Source organism: Epinephelus fuscoguttatus, linkage group LG12, assembly GCF_011397635.1.
Source record: "Epinephelus fuscoguttatus linkage group LG12, E.fuscoguttatus.final_Chr_v1".
Taxonomy (NCBI): Eukaryota; Metazoa; Chordata; class Actinopteri; order Perciformes; family Serranidae; genus Epinephelus; species Epinephelus fuscoguttatus.
Window position 1 is genome coordinate 17549696 of NC_064763.1, and position 22717 is coordinate 17572412.

At 41.9% G+C, this 22717-nt stretch overlaps 1 protein-coding gene across 1 annotated transcript in view; it reads right to left on the reverse strand.

Annotated features, from left to right (window-relative positions):
- Positions 1-12440: 12440 nt before the first annotated feature.
- Positions 12441-22717, reverse strand: part of LOC125898481 (protein sprouty homolog 3) — a 30138-nt gene continuing 19861 nt past the window's right edge. Inside the window, exon 2 of the mRNA XM_049592290.1 lies at positions 12441-19490. Within this exon, the coding sequence (XP_049448247.1) occupies positions 18484-19404 (921 nt within the window). The 5' untranslated portion in view covers positions 19405-19490 and the 3' untranslated portion in view covers positions 12441-18483. The remainder of the gene's footprint in view (positions 19491-22717) is intronic.

Consider the following 22717-nt stretch of genomic DNA (forward strand, 5'->3'; position numbering starts at 1 on the left):
TGCTCCACTGTGTTCACCAGCTGTTCTCTTACTGTGTCTGACTGTTGTTTGGTGCTCATCAGGTGGTGTACAATAGCTTTATTAAAGCTTTTCCATTTAAAAATGCTGCTTGCTGCTGGAAATGACACTGATTTGCTTGTAACATCATAAACATTGAGCTTAAACGCTCTGTGGAGTAATTTGATCCATTAATGTGAAAAGACTGATTTATTGCAGTTTTAAAAAGGTCGTGACTTTGGTGTGACCAAGCTGACGTCCCAAAACATTTGTAACTTATGACTAGTATAATAAACGTAGGCGATGAGAAGGTCTCTCAGGTATTTTCAGACAAGCCTGTGTGGTGTGTTTGCGTGTGTGTTTGCACTGTGACCTTTCCTTCCTGTGGAGGCAGCAGGCAGTCCGTTACCCAGGGTCCTTGGTGGGGCCAGCTGTCAGGGCCTCCGTCCAGCGTTTTCCAGCTCAGACTGTGGGAAAGTGGGAACCCCGGGTTTCGTCCCTCAAGGCTCACTAATATCTAACAACCAACCCCCCCTTTCTCATCCTGCTTCCTGAACCAAATGGCTAAAAATAATACACCCAGGGACGTGGATTTCCCGCTCTGTCCCAAAATATAGAGCCAAAATACTGCACTGACATCAGACATGTTCTTTCTAAGAGTTTACCTCCAAGTCATTCATTTACGTGCTGTCTGATGATGTCAGAGACAGGCATCTCACTCAAAGATACTCACACCAAAGATTTGCCCATTTATAGCAAAATGGCTATGCACCGAAATTAGACAGAAAAGGTTCAAGAATTTGAGCAGCAACAAAGATTCTCAATTTTAATCTATCCCTATCAGCTAAAATAAAACCAATAAAAATCTGATCAGACTGTGTTTATCCACCTCAGGCTGCCCTACTTTCCTTAAGCCAGTTTCTATTTTCTTTTAGTTCCAACAAATTTAACAGAGTGATATATCTTTTCTCTCACAATAAGCCTGACGCCACATTCTCATTAACTTTTGTATGTATATCAATCATCAATAATTCAAGTGTATCACCTTTAAAGTTTTTAATCAGAAGCTTCAGTATTTGGATAAAAAGGTTTGTAAAAAATAAGGTGTGCCAAATTATGAAGGCTTCACCTGTTATTTATGTGTCAGTTACATATTTAATCAACATTTATGTAAATGTAAATAGTAATCAGCTTGTTTGAAGTGCACAGGTGACGACAGATTTCCACGACTGATATATTTATGTTACAATATTAATTTTGTTCATACTTCTCTCTCCTGGCCAAACTACTTGTTTTATTTTCGTGCATTAGTGTTTTGTCACATAATATAATTGATATTTTTGTTGGTGCAAATTTCTTTAAGTCTTCTTTTTGCCTCCTGTTAGTTCCCAGTTTTTATGCTTTGTGGCTGTAAATAAACTAAGGCCAAATCCAGGCCGGATGGATGGATGGATGGATGGATGGTTGGTTGGTTGGTTGCATGGCTGGCTGAGTACACACAGCACTTAACCCCATCGCTGAATACCACACCACCACCATCAGCATCAGCAGGCCATTACTGTTCAGGAAATATGCTGAATTATTCAATCACTTCCTCTCTGCATTCTCTACAGGATGCACAGAGTCTATTGAAAATCACAGAAAGAGTGTGTGTATGTGTTTGTGTATGTGTGTCTTGATGACATGTGCACATGCAGGGTTTGTGTTCATGCGTACGTGTGTTGTAAACTCCTGATCATGACCTACATAAGGTTGGCTGCTTGTACTCTTACGAGATTCACAGAAGATTACAAGAGAACTACATTTGAGTTCAAAGTACACTTTCAGTCTTCAAAAATGTTAAGTTAAAAAATAAAAGAAATCCTGTTTTGTCATATTGCTCTGGCCCAAAGAATCATGTGTCTACTACATTTTATATTGTCACAGCCCACTTTCGGTAGCACACCACACTTCTTCAGTTTGTCTTGGCATAGCTTACTTGAGCCTGACGTCCCTTTTACACTGCCTGTTCTAGCCATGAATATCACGCCGTTATGCCATCTCACCGTGCTGTTTATAAGGTACAGTTGTTGAATGCGGGGGACAGTGTTGTCTCGCCTTTCAGCCACCAAGGGAAGTTAGTAACAGTGCTGAAACTGTGCCTGTATAAACAGGGCAGCCAGCAGAAAGGGACCATGGGCAAGAAGGGTATGACATCTTGACGGTGTGTTACACATGTGACCCACCACAAGAGATTTAAAACTTAGCTGTTAGCAGTTAGTAGCTAACTCAAAGAAGGAGAAGAGCTGCTGCAAATTGGGGAAAACAGTGAGATTTGGGAGCTTCTTACCCTCCAAGCAGAGGACGAGTCAGCGGCAACAGGGAGGGTAAATGATTGTTATTGCCATGTTTTGTCATTGCCATCATCCATAAAGCATTGCCGACACATGTTTTATGTTACATTAGAGGCTGACACCATTGTGTTACATGTCACGCCTCTTGATTCCATGATGCTGGCATGCTGTCTAAAATCATACACTGGAAGGGAGTGATGCTGCTGTCATTTACTTCTGTGGAAAAATGCAAAGGAGGCATAAAGAAGGGACTTTGTAGCAGCACTATAGCGCAATCTCTGTGCATTTCTGACGGTTACGTCACTGCTACATGTACATGCCTTGAAAGTGCAGATTACGTTGACAGTTTGTCACTGCATAACCACACAACAATAGTGTGTCCTCACTGCATTTTGAGATCTGATTGCTCAGACCACATTGGGGCTTGGTCTCGGCCGCACGTGGCCACATTTTTTCAGCGGTGTGTATGTTAATGTGTCCTGGGCTACATTGAAGGACTGCCTACTCAGCTGACATTATTGCTTATCTGACTCACTGCCAGATGAGCAAACTTTCTGTTGCTGCTGTTACACAGATTAGATGCAGCACTGAAAGAGCATCTCTGGAGCTGCTCTCTTTTAGTCAATGCAATGTCTGCCCAATAACTCTAGCTAACAGAGCCGCAGCTGTAATGGTCCCAACAGACTCACGCTAACACCTAAACAGTTTGACTCTGTCATTAAACTCTTTGATAACCATTAGGTAATATAAGTCATGTGATGCTTACAGTTAGCCCTGTCACTCTGTGTTTGTGGGTAGAGTCTTGGCTGCAGTTGTAGTCTGTAGCTGTAGTAAATTGGCGCTGAAGTGTGTGTATAGTACAGCAAAGGTTAAATACAACAACGCATTTGTTCTTTTGCAAACATAAAACATAAATGATGTAGGCTATGTGTTTATTTGCATACAGAGCAGGAAAGTGAGATCTGATCCCAAGTGGTCACTCAAGATGCATTCCAACGCCAGGTGTAAACAGAAACTGAGAGCTGTCCATGTGTGGTCAGATCACCCAAGACGCATCTTAATACCAGGTGTAAACAGGCTCATAATGTTCATCTACATGCAACTACTAGTCATGTACAGTAAGTGATGTAATGGGCAAAGGTATTGGTGAGGTCCTTCAAAGACTTTAGATGGCATGATACAAGTCCTCGGTTCAGCAAGTAGCAACATTTAACAGAGTATATCAGTCATACTAAGGTTGGGTGTGCGTACAGGTGCAACAGAGTGCACCTCAGATGTGAAATACACTTGAAACTTTCTACCAGAGGGAGCATTTAAACTAGGGCTGCCATGATTAATCGACTAATCGATGACTAATCGACTGTTAAAATAATCTGTGACTATTTTAGTAGTCGACTAATCGGTTTGAGTCATTTTTCATAGAAAAGTACTATAAAAGTACCCCAAAATACTCTTACTGCAGCTTCTTACGTTCAGATATTGGCAGCTTTACAAACTCTCCCATGACGGTAAACTAAAACCCTTTGGCGTGAGTATGAAACAAGACATTAGATGACGTAATTTTGGGGTTTGGGTGAGACAGACCGACATTTTTCAACATTTTAACACATTTTTCGATGAATTGATTAGTCGACTAATCGAAGAAATAATCGACAGATTAGTCGACAATGAAAATAATCGTTAGTTGCAGCCCTAATTTAAACACTTCTGTTCAGCTTGGTTTTAACTTCTCTTTAACCATATCCTAGTTGCCTTGCACAGCTGTTGTAGAAAAGGAGAATTTTAAAAATGATGGCATTGAACATGATTCCAGGGTTCTGCAGAGTTGTTGATTATCAATGTGTTTGTCTGGTGATGGGTTTGAGGAAAACAATGGTGTGATCAGACCACTTTATGTCATTGCCCTGAGCCAATGAGGGAAGGCTGACTTTGGTGCAGCTTGTTCATTACACTCCAGTACAAAAAAATGTGATTTGCCTCTCCCTGATGCCAAATTTGTCCTCAGTTTGCTTTGCAGGTTTGAAATTTCATGTCAACATCTGTCTCCTGTCCTGCCCGTAAACCCCTGTGTTTTCTGGATTGTTTCATTTGGGATAATTCTAACAAAAAAGTCAATTTAAGGAGTTTCAGATGCGCCTTTTCGAAAGTGGGTGGGAACATTTTTTAACCAAATGGTTTATCTTAGTCCTTGAACACAGCTGCGTGTCTGACCAGACGCCAGCTTCTCATTTTGACCACTGCACTGGGTCAGCAACAAACATCCGCAAAAAAATAATCGCCAGAAATACTTATGTGTCGGCCAATGCTGGTTTTAATTGATGTTATACAAGATATGGTGATGCTATTTCCTCTTCTTTTACATGAAAATATGTGAATGGAAATGCAGCTTTTGTGAGTTGCTCAAGTGAGAAAAAGCTAAAGACAGGACAGGGGATGAAAGAATGAGAGTGGGAGGGAGGGATGGATGTGAATTCCAGAGGGCAGGGAGAGGAGTTTTGTCATCCCAGCAGCAGAAACAGGAAGTGAGTTAAAACCTCTCTCCTGACCTTTTGAACCCCGCAGATAACATTCCCACCCTCCCCCATCCCTGCAGCTGTGTGAAGCCCTCCCTGGATCTTTCTCTCCTACTTGTTTCCTGTACGCAAGTCCAACTCCATGAATCCCCACTGATCACTGTCTCTATGCATTACTTGTTTCTCTTAACTGGTCATCAGAAGCATCATTGCAGAAGCAGTTCACAAAAAGACTAATTATTGGTCATTGGATGAATTGCCATTAAATTTGGTACTCACACTGACGTGAAGTGAATAACTTTGATCATCTTGTACCAATGCGATGTTCTGCTGGGAAACCATGGGTCCTGGCATTTATGCAGATGCCACATGAGGCGTTCCACCCACCCAAATACCATTGCAGACAAAGTACAACCCCTCATGGCAATGGTTACTGCTATCATGGAGTGTAGTTGCCATGAGAGAGGGTACCTGGTCTGCAATGGTATTTGGGTGGGTGGAGCACCTCAAGTGGCATCCACATGAATGCCATGACCCAAGGTTTCCCAGCAGAACATTTCATTATAACAATATGATGTTATTTACTTGACCTGTCAGTGGTTCTAATGTTGTGGCTGATGGGTGTATGTTCCCCTCAGAATGAACTGCAAAAGCCTAATGTGAATGCATTAACTTTTTCTCTAGTATCATCATCATCATCAATCCAGAATACTTTGGTTTGTGACAAAATGCCTGCAGAACTTATGACATCCCCATCAGTCTCAGCTGCCCTTTGTGTTTAGTGCTAATTAGCAAAAGTTAGCATGCTTAAAACCAAGACTGTTAACTTGATGACATTACACCTGCTAAATGACAGAATTGTTGTTAGCATGCTGATATAAGCATTTAGGTAATACTGACACTATGAAGCCTCATGGCTGCAGTCTCTTCATGTCTTTCCACATTGTCTTTTTTTAAACTGCTTCAAAGAGGTGTCGATTAACGGTTGCTTTAGAGGCTACATTTTCTGCAGTAGTTGCTTTGAATTTCTTGCATGATGCAGTGCAAGAAAATGTTGTCTTACATTGCTATATCATCTCATATCTCCTCCTTGTCTTCATCCTTTCCTCCATTCCACCCACGCAAACCCCCAACTTCCTATTGGAGCTCTCTCTCTCTCACACACACACACATATACACACACACACACACACACACACACACACACACACACACACACACACACACACAAAGGAAAGCCACAGCTATGACCTCTTATCTTTTCCAAACACTCTGCCAGCACCATAAGCCATCTGAGTCCATTTTGTGTCTTGGATCATTACATCATTGACCTTGCCCACAATCAAAACAGAACTTTGAATGTTTCTCAGAATCATATGAACATTTAAGCTTCCTGTTCCATTATCAAAAGTAATGCAGTGGAACTAAACTTAACTAACTAAACCTAACTTCCACAAAGTAATAGTTTGTCCAGAAACTATATAAATCGTATATACCTCCTTAAGCTCTCTGTTATCCCTAAAGTTTTCTCTCTAATGATGCTAAGGAGGGCGGAGCACCTGAAGCCAAACAGAAGACAGCAACAAAGTTTAGAAAAGGTCAGAAAAGCTTTCTGAGAATTCCTGTGCAGCATTATTCAAGTATTATGTAAGGAATTTGTAATGCATGCTTGTGCACATTGGCTCACTCGACCCACCTTCACTATGCCCATACACAACAAATTCCTTCACGGAATCTTCAGAAAGTTGTTTGGACAGTTGTTTGTGTATTTTTGACCTCTCTGTCGAAATCAGAGTGCACTGATATGCTCTCTTTGTCCAGCGCCCTACTCTCCTTAATGCCATTTGTTAGAAAACTTTTTCCAGGACCATAAAGAGTCTAGGGATTTGGAGTTCTATATACAATTTATGTTGTTTTGGGGTGAACTATTGCTTAAATATTTTTAGAAACATCATTAAATGCTCCACTAGGCTGACATTTATCCATTTGGTGTAGATTCATGGAATAAATCATTGAAATTATTAATTATAGCTTGACTATCCACTCAAAGCCACGTTTATTTCCCACTGCAACACTAATTTTAACTGTAATTATATGTGTGAGATTGCAAAGTGTTCACCACTATTCACCCTGCTGAAGTGTCCTTGAGGATGCCACTGAATCCCTTTGCCAACTTTGACTTCCAACTTTTGATTTGTGTAACTATGTTTTTTTTCTTTTTGCCACTGACAGCTATAAACCACAGCAGTGAGTGTGTGTGAGGCCAATCTCCCTTCACTCAGTGGCAGCCCTTGCCAACAGTGGCGCTCCAGTATCGTCTGTGTAAACACAGAAGAATAGTTTTCTGAGTGATTGACAGCTGTATGGCTGTTTGACGGACAGGCGGTTTTGTTCCTGAGTGGCTATGGGACTGACTCCCAGGGTGCACCAGGACAGCGCCTATATAGAAACAACAAGGGCCACAATGAAGATGCACAAGTTGACGAGGGTAGGGGGTCGGACGGCTCCTCACCTCTGGACGCCCACTGCTTTTAATAGCATGGTCAGAGGTCACGGCTGGAAGTGGCATCACTCATCAGCCTGTCTCATCACTGGAGAGGAGGAAGAGAGAGCTTCTTTCACTAAATGAAGGTACACTTGTTTGTCTCTCATAGCTTGACAATCATTTAGGCATATGGAAGACGTGGCAGTCGGCTGTGGTGGAAGAATCTTTTAATGACCAAAAGTAGCAGCATTACAGTGCAGAAAATACTCTGTTATAAGTAAAAGACCTGTATTCAAAATCTTCCTTAATTAAAAGTACAGAAGTATTAGCAAAATTAAAATATGCTTAAAGCCACACAACAAGTACTGGAGATGCAATTCTTCAAGACCTGATGGGGCAGCATATACGGATGCAATTGTTCTAGTCTGCCGATAAATGCCAAAGGAAGAAGAAGAACATTTACGTGTGGAAGATGGCGACAAGTGCAGCTGCAGTGACAGCTCTGCCTTGACTTGATTTTTTTTAATTCTTTGCAATGAGACCGCCGTGTATTTACATAAATGCCAGCACTGTAATGAAGTGCTGAGCAACCATTCTGTGCTGAGCGCTGCATGTTTGGTGTCTTTCTCTGGTCCCTGAGAGATTAAAAAAAATTGTTGAATTATAGGTATAGGTATTATAGGCTGCACTGTTTAATGTCACTTTTTATCCAACTGTCCAATCACAGTGGAGGAGAGGAGGGACAAATAGTCTCAACCAGTGATACTGAATTTACAGTCTGTGGTCCAATTCGTCCAGAGTGCAAGGTGGCACCCTAACCATTTTCACATTGGGATTTGTTTTAATTTTGGGAACTTTAATTTAAATATTGTGTCAGAGTTCATAAAAAGCATCAAAATATTGTTTATCAAAAAAGTGGCTTGAGAGGATTCCCTGGACCCCCCAAATAAAAGGCCAGGCTAAGCCCAGAGTTTCCTCAGATCCTACAACTATGCTGACCTAACCTGAACTATGCTGCTGTGACTGGCTCCTGGCCACCTGTCATTTTGCAAAAGTGGACCCAAAGCAAAGAAAGTTGAGTATCCCTGGCCTAGACCAACCTTTACATCTAACATGTTAAAACACTGATATGTTAATACACTGTGTAGGATGCATGATATTGGATTTTTTGCCGATATACCGATATGAAATGACTCATTTCACCAATAACCGATATCGATATATTCACTTTTTTTCCCCCTAAGTAATTTTAGTGATCATCAAGTCTCTTCTGTTATATAATCTTTTATTATATATGCATACTCTTGCTGTGATGGCCCAACAGCAGATGGAGACATGAAATATAATACTTTTTAATGTATGCAATATTCATTCATTGTGCATTGTTCATTTTAAAGCCAATATTCGCTGATACCGATGATGTACTGATACTATGAGCATTTTGGCCGATTCCGATATTTCAATTTAAAGCCAATACCGATCGATATGGAAGATGTGCTGATATTATCGTGCATCGCTGATACTGTAGTAGACTAGTGCTTGTATTCAAGGTGGATTTTTTATAAAGGAGTGTATGTGTAAGTACATGGGATTTATTGTTTTTTTGTTTGTTTTCTGTAGTATTGAATTAGGTTTTGAGAAGTGTGGAATTTCAGTGGTATAGATTATGACTAATAAATTTCTGGTACTGTGGCATGCAGTACTCAAGTAGAGTAAAAGTACTTCAAAACTGTACTTAGTGTACTTAGTATTTGAGTAAATGAATTTATTGTAATTCCACCACTGTTAGTCAGAAAGATGTACGTTCACAACAATGTCAGTCTGACCTCTAATGAACCGTTATGAAATAGAGTCTCAGTTTGAAAAGTACTAAACATAACAGTGCAGAATAACTGACTAAATGGCTCCTTAGATGCATGTACGTGCACCAATGTCACTGGTGGGGTCAGAGGTCAGGGATAGTAGTTTACCTGCGGCAGGAAACTACAAAGCTCACACAGAGGACGCTCACACGCAGCAATGGGCAGAGGAATTGAACCTGCAATGTTCTGTGTATCATCAGGCTACCAGGTCAGCAGTCACGTGTCAGAGCCCAGAGCTGGTGAATGGGTTTATTGGTAAAAGCTTGCAGAGGGAAACATGCATGCATTATTTATTTTCTCTATCACACTTTTAACACACACACAAACACACAGAAACTGTCTGGGTGTATGTGTGTCACACATGATAAAGATAGTGTGTGTGTATTTCTATGTGTGTATGTATGTATGTGTTTGTTTGCTCATGTATATACACATGAGTACACACAGTGCATCCACATGGTGTGTGTGTGTGTGTGTGTGTGTGTGTGTGTGTGTGTGTGTGTGTGTGTGTGTGTGTGTGTGGCTCCAGAGGGAAGTGTGTGAGGGTGGAAGATGCTAAGAGCTCTGGTTTAATGCACTTTGATTTGAGATGATGAACAGAAAGGTTGTGCTTTTTTTTTCTCCAATTCTGCACGTGCACATCAACACACACACACACACACACACACACACACACACACACACTTGCGTCTCGTTACTCTTCCTCCAATAATCTCTCCTCCTCTTTCTCCTCTCTCTTGTATGCACACACACACACACACACACAACGCACACACACACATCTGTATCCACTGCTCTGGGAAGCCATTAGTGTGACCCAGCCTTGATTACTTATTTATGGGCCCAACAGAGTAAAGTGAGGGGAGTGGAGTACCAGGGGGCCTCATTTATAAAACTGTTGTTTGACTTCACCCAGATCTCACCACTGTTGATTTTTATCATTTCTTACAATGTCAGCAAAAAAAACCCCATTGAGTTTTATCAGTAGAATAAAAAAACAGCTAATTACTAAGGATCTATTGGAGATGGTGTAGAGATGTTTTAATTTGGTACTGATCCAGTTGTTGTGATGTGGGGGGGTTATTTCAGGTGTCCAGGTTGCTTAGACTTTGTTAGGTAGCCTACAGTTGGAGCAATTTAAAGGAATATCTCAATATCTGTACTAAAGGGGGGCAAGAGGAGTGTCCAAGGATTTCTAATGTGCATGTGCAATGGAGAGAACTTTTCTGTACACATGCAAATGCTGTGCAATATTCTTTCTGATCAGTGGCTACCATCTTGGAGTCTGGTATCCGTATAGCCATGATTTTAACTCAGCTGTTGAGGGGCAGCTGCGCATTTCCCAGTTATTTTATTACCCTTTTTCAGTAGTGTAAGAGATTACAAGGTCCATTTCAGATACTAGTCCCATTACTTCAACAATTAGAGGGACGACTTGTTGAGGATTGGTATTACTTTGGTCTCACTTACTTTGGTGCTTCTCAAAGTCAAGAAAGTATCATTAAATGGCTGGATTTTTAGGAGGCTACGTTGTCGAGTCCCACTGAAGGACTGTCCCAATGTCAAGGATCCTTCGAATTCTACTGAGCACCGAGTCCTTTCTTTAGAGAATTTCCAAGGATACATGTGTGTATCCTCAGTGGGCATGAAGTACCCATAATTCTTTGCGCAGGATTTGCCAAAAGGCAGGGATTCTCAAAGGATGCACACCTGGGCACTCGCTAGCCTGTTCCAAAGTGTGTTCACAGAATGCCAGCAAGGAGTCTTACCTGGCATCTGTAGGACCTGATTTGGAAGAACCTGTCCTACAAAGGAAGGATCCTTGATTTTGAAAAGCATCATCTGTTTTCAGTGGAAAGACTATTGCAAAATGTTAGGTGTCTGTATTACTAATTTTTACTTCTGTGGCTACACGCGGGTGTGTTCTGTGCAGGCTAGTGTGGGCACCTCTCTGCACACAAGGCAAACACAGCACTGCGTCGGGCTGCATGATCATATTGCGATTATTTTGACATATTGCTGCTGCAATATGAGTTGTAATTTTTACATTTTCACTTTATCTAAAAAAAAAAAAAAAAAAAATTGTTTGTTGCTGGGGTCTGTTCCCTTACACCAAGTATATGATTTGTAGGCCAGTGCTTCCTGAGCACCATAATGCTTCATATGATGCCATGTTGTAACACATTTTGCCTTTGCCAAAAAGATTGCAGTTGATTTGGATATTGCTCTTTGCCATATTGCGAATTTTTTTTTTTTTTTTTTTTTTTTTTAAGATTATTTTTTGGGCTTTTCGCCTTTAATTCACAGGACAGTGTGAAATGGGGTGAGAGAGAGAGTGGGGGGATGACATGCAGCAAAGGGTTGCATTGCCTCTGTACATGGTGTGCCGGCACTATCCACTGCGCAACCGACGCCCCCCATATTGCGATTTTGATAATACTTTTGATTAATTGTGCAGGTCTAATACTGCAGCAGATTGCACATAACTTAAAGTTAAGTTTGCACAACCCGCCTCACTGTAGGTCTATAATTGCCATTGTTTTCCTATACTTGATGAAAAGGAGAAGTCAGGACACAGCATCCTGCTTCTTTTTCTATTAATTTCAGTTATTTATTTGTTTTTCATTTTTACACATTCGCCCCTTGCAGGCTTCAGTTTTCAGGCACACTCTCAGACATCACTCCCCAGTTTTTTGGCAATATCCCTCCAGGAATTGCAACATAACATTTATTTTTCAGTGATCTTTAGAGGAGGGATCGTACAAGTTACAGCATCTTCTTACTTGTTCTGCTAGCCTTTCGCCAGATTGGTCAGTGCCTGTTTTTTTCTCGTAACAGATGTGAGATACTTCAGTGGAAATCCCACCTCCTGCCTCTGATGTCCAGTCAAACTTCTGCGGCGTCTGTGGTTACTGGCGCCCAGTCACATTTTTCAGGAGGCCCTTAAACAATCTCTGTGGCTCTGCACAAGCTTTTCTGCAGACGTGTAAGAGGGCAGTTGCCCTCTGAGGGGAGGACAGATGTGATTCCTGGTAACAAGAAATGAGCTTCCTGGTAATTCCAAAGTTGTCTTGTATCGTGTCCTCTCAGCTGGGTTGCTGAAAATTAGACATTTTTAAGCCAGTAAAGGGTGTGTGAACCCCATAGCTTCACTGTGGGGATTTTTCATGTTCAACTTTGAATCACGTGAATGTATATTTGGTGATGAGATAGAACACTTACACGTGAAATCAGTCAAAGCACACATCTGTTCAGTTTGGAAACTCCTTTTTATTGGTTCATCTTTAGCCAGGAGGGTAGCAGCAGCCACACCACACCGAGAGGAACAAATAAACCAAATCAAAAGACAAACAACAACATCGGTGCTCTTAATCTCCTCTGACCACTGTAAAATAAATACTTCACTCATCAACACCATCCTCAGGATTATTGTTACGGCTATTGTTGCAACCATTTAAATAAATATCCATGAAGCAATGTCAGCAATGAAACAGAAAGTGTAAAATGCGTATTGTTCCATATATAATATATTCATTTTAGATAGATTTCAATATATATTTGTTCCATATACTCTCCGTAAATTCTTTTACAACATACAAGATGCCAATTTGTACCAAAAGCAATGCTTGCTAAGACACAAGAGGAGAAGATGAGTGGTTATAGCGGCAGCCTGCGTACGTACAGCATCAGACAGGTTCCCGACGTGAGCTCCGGTTCTGAGGGAGGAATATCGGAAACGTTAAGGAAATCCTGGAATTAAAGTATCTATGTAATGGAAAGCCTTATTTGTACATACAGATATACACAGTGCAGTCAGCAGAGGTGAGGTGTGGAGGTTGCACACCAGTGAGAATGTTATCGACTCAAAAGATGTCACAAGTCGCTGTCCTTCATGTTCCTTAAGTCTTGTGAAGATGCATGATATTTTCCTTTTAACTTATCGATGCCACATGCAACTTTCTCCTGCGATCAAGCTCACTAGCTCCCTCATCAGCACCCCTAAAAGTTATAATCCATAATTTTGATTTGGGTCATTTTAAAATGTAAGAGACTGTGATTTCGGTAAGTAAGAATGCATTTACTTACAGATTATTAGATCATTTAGGAAACAAAATATTTGAGGAGACAAAAATCAGATATTTACAATATAAAACATTTACAGATTGTTAACTCTTGTGAACTCTGACAAAATCTCCTTTTAAAAAATGATAATGAGCAAAATTGGAAGTTGATTCTGCTTGTGCCACTCTGTGTGTATCTGTAGTACATACAAAACATTGCCTACTGAAGAGGTTATGATCGGACAACTGTCACTGTAAATATTTGAAAGTTACTGTGAACGCAGATGAAACATAATGAGTTAAAACATATGCACCAGTTTCCATTGTAACTCGTCCAGCTCAGATAGAAAACAATCCGGATACAAATAAATGTTCCTCAAGTCATCTCCGCCAAGCACCAAGATCTGACTGAAGTCATCCAGTCAGTGTAGAGGAGACAGTGAGTGCGCGTGTGTGTATACATGTGTGTGTGTGTGTGTGTCGAACCCATCTGAGGCCATGACCACAATAATGCAGCTACATTTGAAAACAAAGTTTTCATTTTCAAAGTTTTCTGTTCACATTATTGTTTTCAAACACCACAACAATAGAGGCGTTTGGTTTCCTCTATCAGGCAGACTAGTTGAACCAGCAGCGTCTGCACATGGCCGCCAAGTGGTTTTGAAGCACTGTTTGTCATTCGCAGAGCATGCATGCGGGACAGAATGTGCCAGCGAGTTTTCAGAAAATGGCTCCCATGATGAGCTTGCATCAGCGTTGTAGAAAAGCTCAGTTTCTCCATGGGACTGACATTTTCCAATGTAACCACTTGTTCTGCTTTGGGTGGTGGCAAACTTTGAAACGTTTTTATCAAGTTTTCAAATTCATCAACATTAATGTGGACGTGATGTCAACCTCAGTGATTTGCATGAGTAGGTGCCATAGATTATGATTTTTGGTTGCCAATACTTGTAGTAATAATAATAATAACAATAATAATTATGTCATACATAACACAAAAGTGGAGAAAGTTGCAACATTAAAAGAAAAATTAACATCTTTAAATTGAATGTGTCCTCCTCTGTTGCCAATCTGTCTTTCAAAGTGAAACCAGTGATGAGAACAGAAACAATTTGGACAACATCCTGAGAGCAAACAGCAGTAGCGCACTAAAACATTTCATAACACTCTTTGCTAAGTCATAGTTGTTGTTTTACTTACTATTTTATGATGGTCTACTGATTAGAAATGAATCTAATTTCCTGCATTAAAACAAAAAAATGATCTGGGTTTCTATATCTGAGAAAAGCTGATTGCCAAATTCTAATTTTGTTTGCAATTTCCCCGCTGTTGGACTAATAAAGGATTATCTTCTGTGCCAGCAGAGAGACCAGGGAAGAACAGAGCTCAGCTTTTTGTTGCTAAAGATGTATTTGGTCCCAAAAATGTTCAAAACCAAGCCATAATACCGAGCTATACTCGGAAAAATGCTGTAGCATCAATTAAATGCCACATCCTAAGTCCGTGTTCAGTGTTTGCTGTCAGAGTTGCCCCAAAAGCACGTGAATTGATCACACATAGACAGTAAATAAGTAAATGTTGACTAGAATGGAAAACAGCCATGGTAATATCAATCTCATAAAAACAAAATAAAGCAGAATAAAAATAGTTATACAGTTAATAGCCCATATTTACATATAAAAATATAGCAAAGTAACATTTAACAAATCAGGGCAGTGTGTGTGTGTTTGTGCTTAGGTGACACACACACACGCACGCACGCACGCACACACACACACACACACACACACACACACACACACACACACAGAAAAGCCCATATGCATCCAATCATGAACATACACGCTTAAAAACATGAAGATGCATATACACTCATACACTCCTGACTGCTGTGTGTGTGTTGTTTCCATCAGTGTTTCCTTCCTGGAAGAGCCGTGCACCGTTGTTGCATCTGAAGTGAGTACCTGAAGTGCTGAGTAAGTTCAGTAGAAACGACGAAAGTAAAAAACGACTAAAAAAAAAAGTTACACTGCTCTTTTCTTTTTGAGCATGCATCGTCTCCATCTGACTTTATAGCAACATCAACATCCTGCCTTTCCTTTCCCTCCATCCAACCTCCCTCCTTTCTCTTTTCCTCCCAGCATCCCTCTCTCCCCATCAGCTGTCCATCTGCCAAACACCACAACTCCACTCATCCTGTCCCCTCACTTCCCTCCCTCCCACGCTCCATTCTTCTCCGGCCCATTAAGAGCTATCATGAAGCTAATTGCCTGTTTGATCAACTCTCTGTGGACCAGGAACTGGAGGCTTTTAGCCTCTCTGAGCGTAAGAGGAGAGACGGACGAGGCAGGAGGGATATATGGGCGTGTGGGAAATATACGCCTCTTGTCAGCTGGCTTTTGCTGGTTGAGTTAGGTTGTTTTTGTGTTGTGGAAGAATTTAATTTTCTGTCTTGTGAGTAACACATTAAAGAGCGATGTGACAGAAGGCATCTAGTGTGGCTCTCTAGCAGCCCTGAAGGACTTCTCATCAGGTAGACATGAGCCTTGTCAAGCTCATGAAGGTCTTTGGCCATATTTTAAAACATCTTCTACACAAGCTTCTGAGAAGGGGTGGGGTCAATTCAAAGGTCAACATAGCTGCATAACTTTATGTTTAAAATGGCCAAATAGGAAAATGTGGTGCAAAGCTTGATCTCCAAGGCAATAGGATTGTCTCGATCTGTTGGTGATGCAATTGCGTAGCACCATCACCATCAAAATACCCTGATAGTTGAGTTAGTACCTTTATAACAGCTCATTGTATTATGATTTTTTTTTTTTTTTTTCAAATTCTGCTTATTACCAATGAGCAATTACCCATAGCAATGGATATTTATTAGATTTAATTGGCTTTAAAGTCCTCTGGACTGCCCCTAACATCCAACACTGATAGGAGCTGTTTTTTTTAAATGCTAAAAGACTATTTTCAGCTGTTTTGCCCTGACAACCTGTGAGAACAGTCCCCCCGAAACAACAAAGTGTTTTTAAAAGTAGCTGCTCCTGCTACAGTCCACAGCTGCAATGACACGCAGGTGATTTGGTCACTGGCGGACGCTGCAAACTGCAAACAGAAATCATTGGAATTTACCAAAGATCTCTACATATGTGGACAATTTGGCTAAAATTTGATGGAAATGTTATATTTTTCTTCTGGTTTCCCTTATAAGTTGCTTGTGCCGAGATGTCTGGGTATTCAGACACCAACATCGTCAGCTCCCCCATCTTTCCTTCGTTCTGCTCCCGCAGTGCCTGCTATTTGATTGGCTAAAGCCAGATGGCTACTGCCAGAAATTCAACAGGGTGAGCTTTGCGTGGCGAAGCAAAATTTGTGCATGTTTATATGGGTAGCAACCGCTTCATACCCTTACCCTTGTGTTAAAAACTGCTTCCCCTCTGCTGCCTTCCCCTCATTGAAATAACTACAGGAGGATCATTTTATTTTCCATCCTAACTCAACCTTTAGATGTATTGTGAATGCAGCCCTGGATCAAAATCTCCTCTACAAATTAGTCAAGTCAAATTTATTTGTAATGTGCCGATTCATAACAGAAGTTATCTCAAGATACCTTTCATGTAGAGCAAGTCTAGACCATACTTTTTATTTACAGACACCTAAGAATTCCCCCATGAGCAAGCACTTTGTTGATGGCAGCAAGGAAAAGGGAGCCTAGAACAGAACCTGCTGGGTCTAGGTTGACGGCCATCAGCCTTGAACGTTTGGGTAGATTAGAAAGAACTCAGATTTTGGATTAGAGTTTAAATTTGCCTTGGAAACTGAATATTTTGTTTAGTTTGAGTAAAAGTAAGAGCTTCGTGGTATAATTTCATTGAAGCAAAATAACTTATTGAGCTACTGCAGCTCTGTGCAAACATTATTTCTATACTTCCATGATGGCAAATTGGTGAACGTGCTCTTAACTGTACGTCATTCTGGATCAAGGCACTAATTGAATGAAAGTGAGACACAAAGAGATGGTCTGGAGAAAAGAGCATTTGATTCGAGGGTGGGAGGAGAATAGATTAAGTGGGGTAAAGGAGGAGGAGGAGTGTAGGATGGAGGTGGGGGCAGTGAAGGAGGTCGGTCAGAGGAGGGAGCTTGGCGACAGACTGACTTCGGGAGGAAACCCGACCAGACCCTCAGAGCTCCACCGAAGCAGCACTGCTAAAAATAAGACAAGGGAGGCTTCTTCTGCTGACAAAACAACATACACACAGCTTCTACATACACAGGTTGTTGAACAGTAGGAGGACACACACACATACACACACACACACACACACACGCACGCTGCCTAGTGACAATGGATGCACCCTCCCTCCGGTTAAATAATCCCCCATTCAGCTCTTGGCTACCGGGGAAAACATTGTCCATCTACCTCACAGTGCTTTTCCTTTACAAATGAGCTTAATAGCATTGAAATTCACTCAGTTCGTACAGTGCATGGTCCCTTTTTTTTGGTGTCAAACTGTTGTTACAGATGTGTTACAAGTGTCTTTGTTCTCACTTAATGCCTTGGTGCTTTGCTAGGAGTCCCAGTCAGATGTGCACCGCGGCACAACGTTGGTTTCTTCATTCATTCATCTTTAGCCTTTTCTGGAGTTTTCTGAATGTCATTGTGGTCTGAGTCCTCAGTCTTCCATGCGTCTCCTGATTCTCTCTTTCTAGAGGACAGAAACTCTGTTGGCATAGACCATACACATTGCCACAGGCGTCTTTCCTTCCTGATTTGGTCCATCGCCCATCTCAGAGCTCTGTGCGTTCTCTTTGCAGAGGGTGGGGAGGAAGGAGGTTCAACAATAAATAAATAGATTTTAACACGTCCAGATTACACCACAGAATGCAGAGAGAGGTGATTTCTGTCTGGAAGTTTTGCTTAAGGTTGAAGGGCAGTCCAGCAAAGCACGACAGCTTCTTCTTCAGGCTGAGTTTTTGTTTTTAGGCATGAAGTCTCCAACATGAACAGGCACAGTAAAGCTTTGGTCCCTCCTGAGCTGGAGATGAAGTAAATTCAAGGTACATTAGGTGAACAACACTTCACGGTTGGTTTGTAGGTTGGCTTGTCTTATGTAGGTAGGTGGGTCACAATGGCATTGTCGTCACAATGTCAGCTGTGGCACTGTTGATTGGCGACAGCATTGCTTTGGCGACGGCTGAGGGGAAATGTATTTACCTGGCCCCCTTCCAGGCCTGTCATAACGGCTTCTCTAAGGCCTTGCTGCGGAGTGAGGGATGGCCAGGGTTAGGGTTGGAGGCTGAAATCTTGCGGCACACAGTGTTGGTGTTACTGCACCTGCAGCCGGGGCGCGTGGCACGGTCGTGGGTACACTGGCACACGGCAAGGCACAGCCTGGCAGGGGGGTAGCAGCAGAGGCAGGGCAGGCAGAGTGACAGCAGCCCCATGGTGCCCCAGCGGGCACAGGCGTGGGCTGGGGCGCAGGAGCACGGCCGGTCAGCACAGTTATCCTCGTCATCTTGGGCGGAGCAGTGGTAGAATAGGCCTTTAACACAGCACAAGCAGGTGCCATACTCCACGGCACTTTCGGCAGAGCAGAGACAGCGCTGTCCGCAGGCCCAACAGGAAGGCAGGCGGCGGGGGGCGCAGCACTCTTGGCACTTACAGCGACCACACCGCTCGCAGATGAACAAATGACGGCCCATCTCGGCCTCATCCTCTGTTAGACCTTTACCAAAGGAAGTATCAGACTTTAGTTCTCCTTTAGGTTGAGAACGGACCACCGAACCAAGGCCAGAGTGTGATGGTGTCAAACCCGCCAGTAGCCGTTGGTCTGAGGTGGCACTGGTCCGAGACATGGAAGAGCTTATGGTACTGGAACGGCTCAGGTGGGACAGGTGAGCGTGCTGCTGCTGACTTTGGCTGCGGGGCATGGCCGAGTGGAAGGAAGGCTGGGGGTAGTGGGGGTATACTCCATGAGGATAACGGTCTTCATGGGCATAGAAAAATCCGGACTGGGATGCCGGCTCCAGCGCCACGGGCCTCTCCACATAGTCATTGTTGGCCCGGATGGCACGTATCTGGTCGAGCGACAGCACTGGGACCTGCTGGAGGTCCAGCCCGTCCAGCTCCATCCTGAAGGAATGAGCAGGGTCCATCCTGGTGAGCCAGGCTGGGTGGCACCAGGGCTGCAGGCCGGGGCTGGGGCAAAGTGCTCCCAACGCTCACGGCACATCAGATAAACCTGCAAACACACAGAGACAGGAAGTGACAGTGGTTAGTAGTGGTAAATTCAATACTTTATAAGTGTGTTATTTAGCTTTTACCGGCAATTTAGCACTGCCAAAAGAAACCTGTTTGAAGCCTTGCATTTAAAAGCCTTTTTGTCATTGTGAGATTCCAGCATTAAGGGAATGTTTGGCAATTGTAATCAAGAACATCTTCATGTAAAGATGTGTGCATTTATCCTGTCTCCAAATGACATGACACAAGAAAAATTCAGGCTATATTTTCTGTTTGCTCTGTGAGAACATTTCCATTTGCTGTTTTAAACACATCCTCTGGTGCACAGGAACTGATGGTCTACAACAGAAAAAGATTTTCCTACTCAGCATGTGAACCAAAGCCACTGTGGCCTGACACCGAGATGTACCACCAACAGAAAGTCAAACTGGATTAGCAGAAAATCACAAGGAAGAAATCATAGTCCTGCCCAGTGTTTGATTGACAGATGAGCTCTGAAAATACAGCGCACACACAGCCAACGCAAACGCTTTACGTAAAGAGGTTTACCACTTAAAATGTTTTCTTAAAGAAAAAAAAAATCAAAACAGAACATTTCACCAAAGAGTTGGGTAGTTGATTTGTGCCAAAACCTCTTTGTTGTAGCATTATATTAATGGTTAGACTGTGTTATTAAGCAAGAAACACCCTGCTGCTTTCAGTGAAGAACTGAATTGAGTAACTAAAGTGTAATACAAATTACAAGTTCAGAATTTAGCCTCGATTGTTCACAGAGAGGGGACACCATTTCATTCAGCAAACAGTAGCCCATTACTTTTCAAATATTTAAACGGCACTTGATCAGAGATGGATTTTGGCAGCACAGCCTCCACACAACCATCAATCATGTCATCATGACCACTGAGGTTCTCCACCACTCAGGCTAACGCTATTATTAGCCTGCCAGAGCCAGAGAGATACGACCATGAGGTCCACACTGTAATTTAGCATCTGTTGAACACAGCTGCTGCTGCCACGGAGGAAACCCACCTGCAGACAGAGAGCAGGGCAGCGTTGCCAAGCAGTTAGAAAGACCGCAGAGGAACTGTACACAGTCACAGGTTTAATACAAAATAATTCTGTTTATAAATCAACAGACATGTTTTCTGTGGAAAGTAAGTTTAACTCACAGTCTTTACAAAGTCACTCATGTTTATGGATCAGTTATTATTGGATCAGATTATTTTAGAAAACCTGTTGATACATATAAAGTACACTGAGTTTTGGTCTGTGGTTCCAACCAAGCAGCAGCCATGGATAAATGCTGAGGCCAGTACAGAGATGTTTTAAGACGTGGTTTCTTTGATGACGTCAGTATCTGCCCTTTGAAAGAAGTGAAAATCAACTGTTGGACAATTTCTGTTTTAATTGGAAAGTGTGTGTGGATATAATCTGGAGTAACCGGTACCTTGTTTCTGGAAAGATGAGATAATATTTTGAGAATCATCAATAAAACACCACACTTATATCTCAAAGTACTTAGGGCTTAAAAAACAAAAGTACCTGTATGGTTGCCTGGGCTTGACATTAACGTTAACTTTTAACTTTTTGCTCAGCAGCCACTGTGGCTAGTGGTTTTCCACTAGTTACCAATTGCTAAAGTTACTGACCACTCAGCATGTTCCCTAGCCACAATTTTGTTGTTGAAAAATTGCACTTTATTTGATTAAAGTTGACTATGGTGTGTTACAGTTTACTTGAAGAACTAATTAGTATAATTACATAGTCATTATACAGTTTTGCTGGTCCGTGCCAGTGTACGAGCTTGAACTGGTTTGATTTTATGCAAACTGTCTGAACAGGCAATTGTCATCATGACATGTTCTGGCAAATTAAAAATGTAGCCTACATAAGCAACCTGTTGATGACACTATGGTGCTAAATCCAACTTGTGCATGCTCAACATATATTTATAAATGGGCTAACGGAGCCACTAGTGTCTGACAGGCCGGGAGCCGAACACGGCAATGTGATATTTCAGTAGAAGTGTGAAGGGGAAAAGTGACACACATCATGTTTGTTCACCAGAAAGTTCATGTGTTTTTTGGGTGATGAGAGAACTAGAGAAAATAAAACTGCACCAGTATGGCAACATTTTGGATTTGAAGCTGACGAAAGAGCGACATGGTGCACTGTTTGGAGCTGAACATTGGTTGGACACACTCCTTCTATTTATTCTTGTCTCATGTTGTTTTTAAAGCACTGCAATGGACAAGGAAGGGCTGAGTCATTAAGCTGAAATGAAGAATTTTTACACGATACCTTTTTATTACACAACAAAAAGGTTGCAGCTGGATGGAGGGAGCTCACTGGAGGCTAAAAGTTTCTGGTAAATGACCATCGCTGACAACCTACTTACTGTTGGTATGTTGTTTGCCACATCCAATAAATATCACAATATAAAATATGTGTTTTCTGTTTAAAAAGTAACACTTCAAATAGGACGATGGTTTTTGCAACCACCTTTGAAGTGGTTACGTCTCCAGACTCATCTCGAGCACACAGCTGATAGCTCCGTGGTTTGTGTACATGCAATAACAGAAGTGCATATTGAATGGATTCAGTGTGGACAGAGAGCTATGAAGTCACACAATGAGACATTACAATCCAATGTTCGTTGGCTACAGAAGGGCAAAGAAGTTGTAATAGTCATCACAGTCCTTTACAGTGAAGTTGCAAAAAAAAAAAGCATTTCTGGTGGTAAAATGCTGCTGTAAGCAAAGCCCCTTTTCCGCTGCACAAAACCCCTGCTAACATCTAGCTTTTTAATGTAATTGGAAAGTTTTCAATTGGCATTCGCACCCCTGTCAAATGACTCTGTAGTAGTCACGGGTATTTATCGGCTCTGGCATCGACGGAGACACCTGGATGAGTTCGAACGAGAGACTGAGAGATATTTAAAAAGAAGTAATCACTGTAAAGTCTTCGCAGGCCTCCATGCTGCTTTCTACTGATTACTAACTGGTTTTCTGGCCAGTCTGCGATGCCATATGTGACACAGCAAAAACAAACCCCACACACAGAAAGACATACTTGTCTGCTGCAGAGCTGTGTGCACAGCTCTGGTCTTCTGGCAATAGGAAAGGAGTCTTGCTTTTTTTAAGTGGGTATAGACAGCTAATTTTGGTGTAAAAGGGGTGTTATAGTAGTTACTGGATGGAACTTGAGTTGTATGAAGACTGCAAGGAG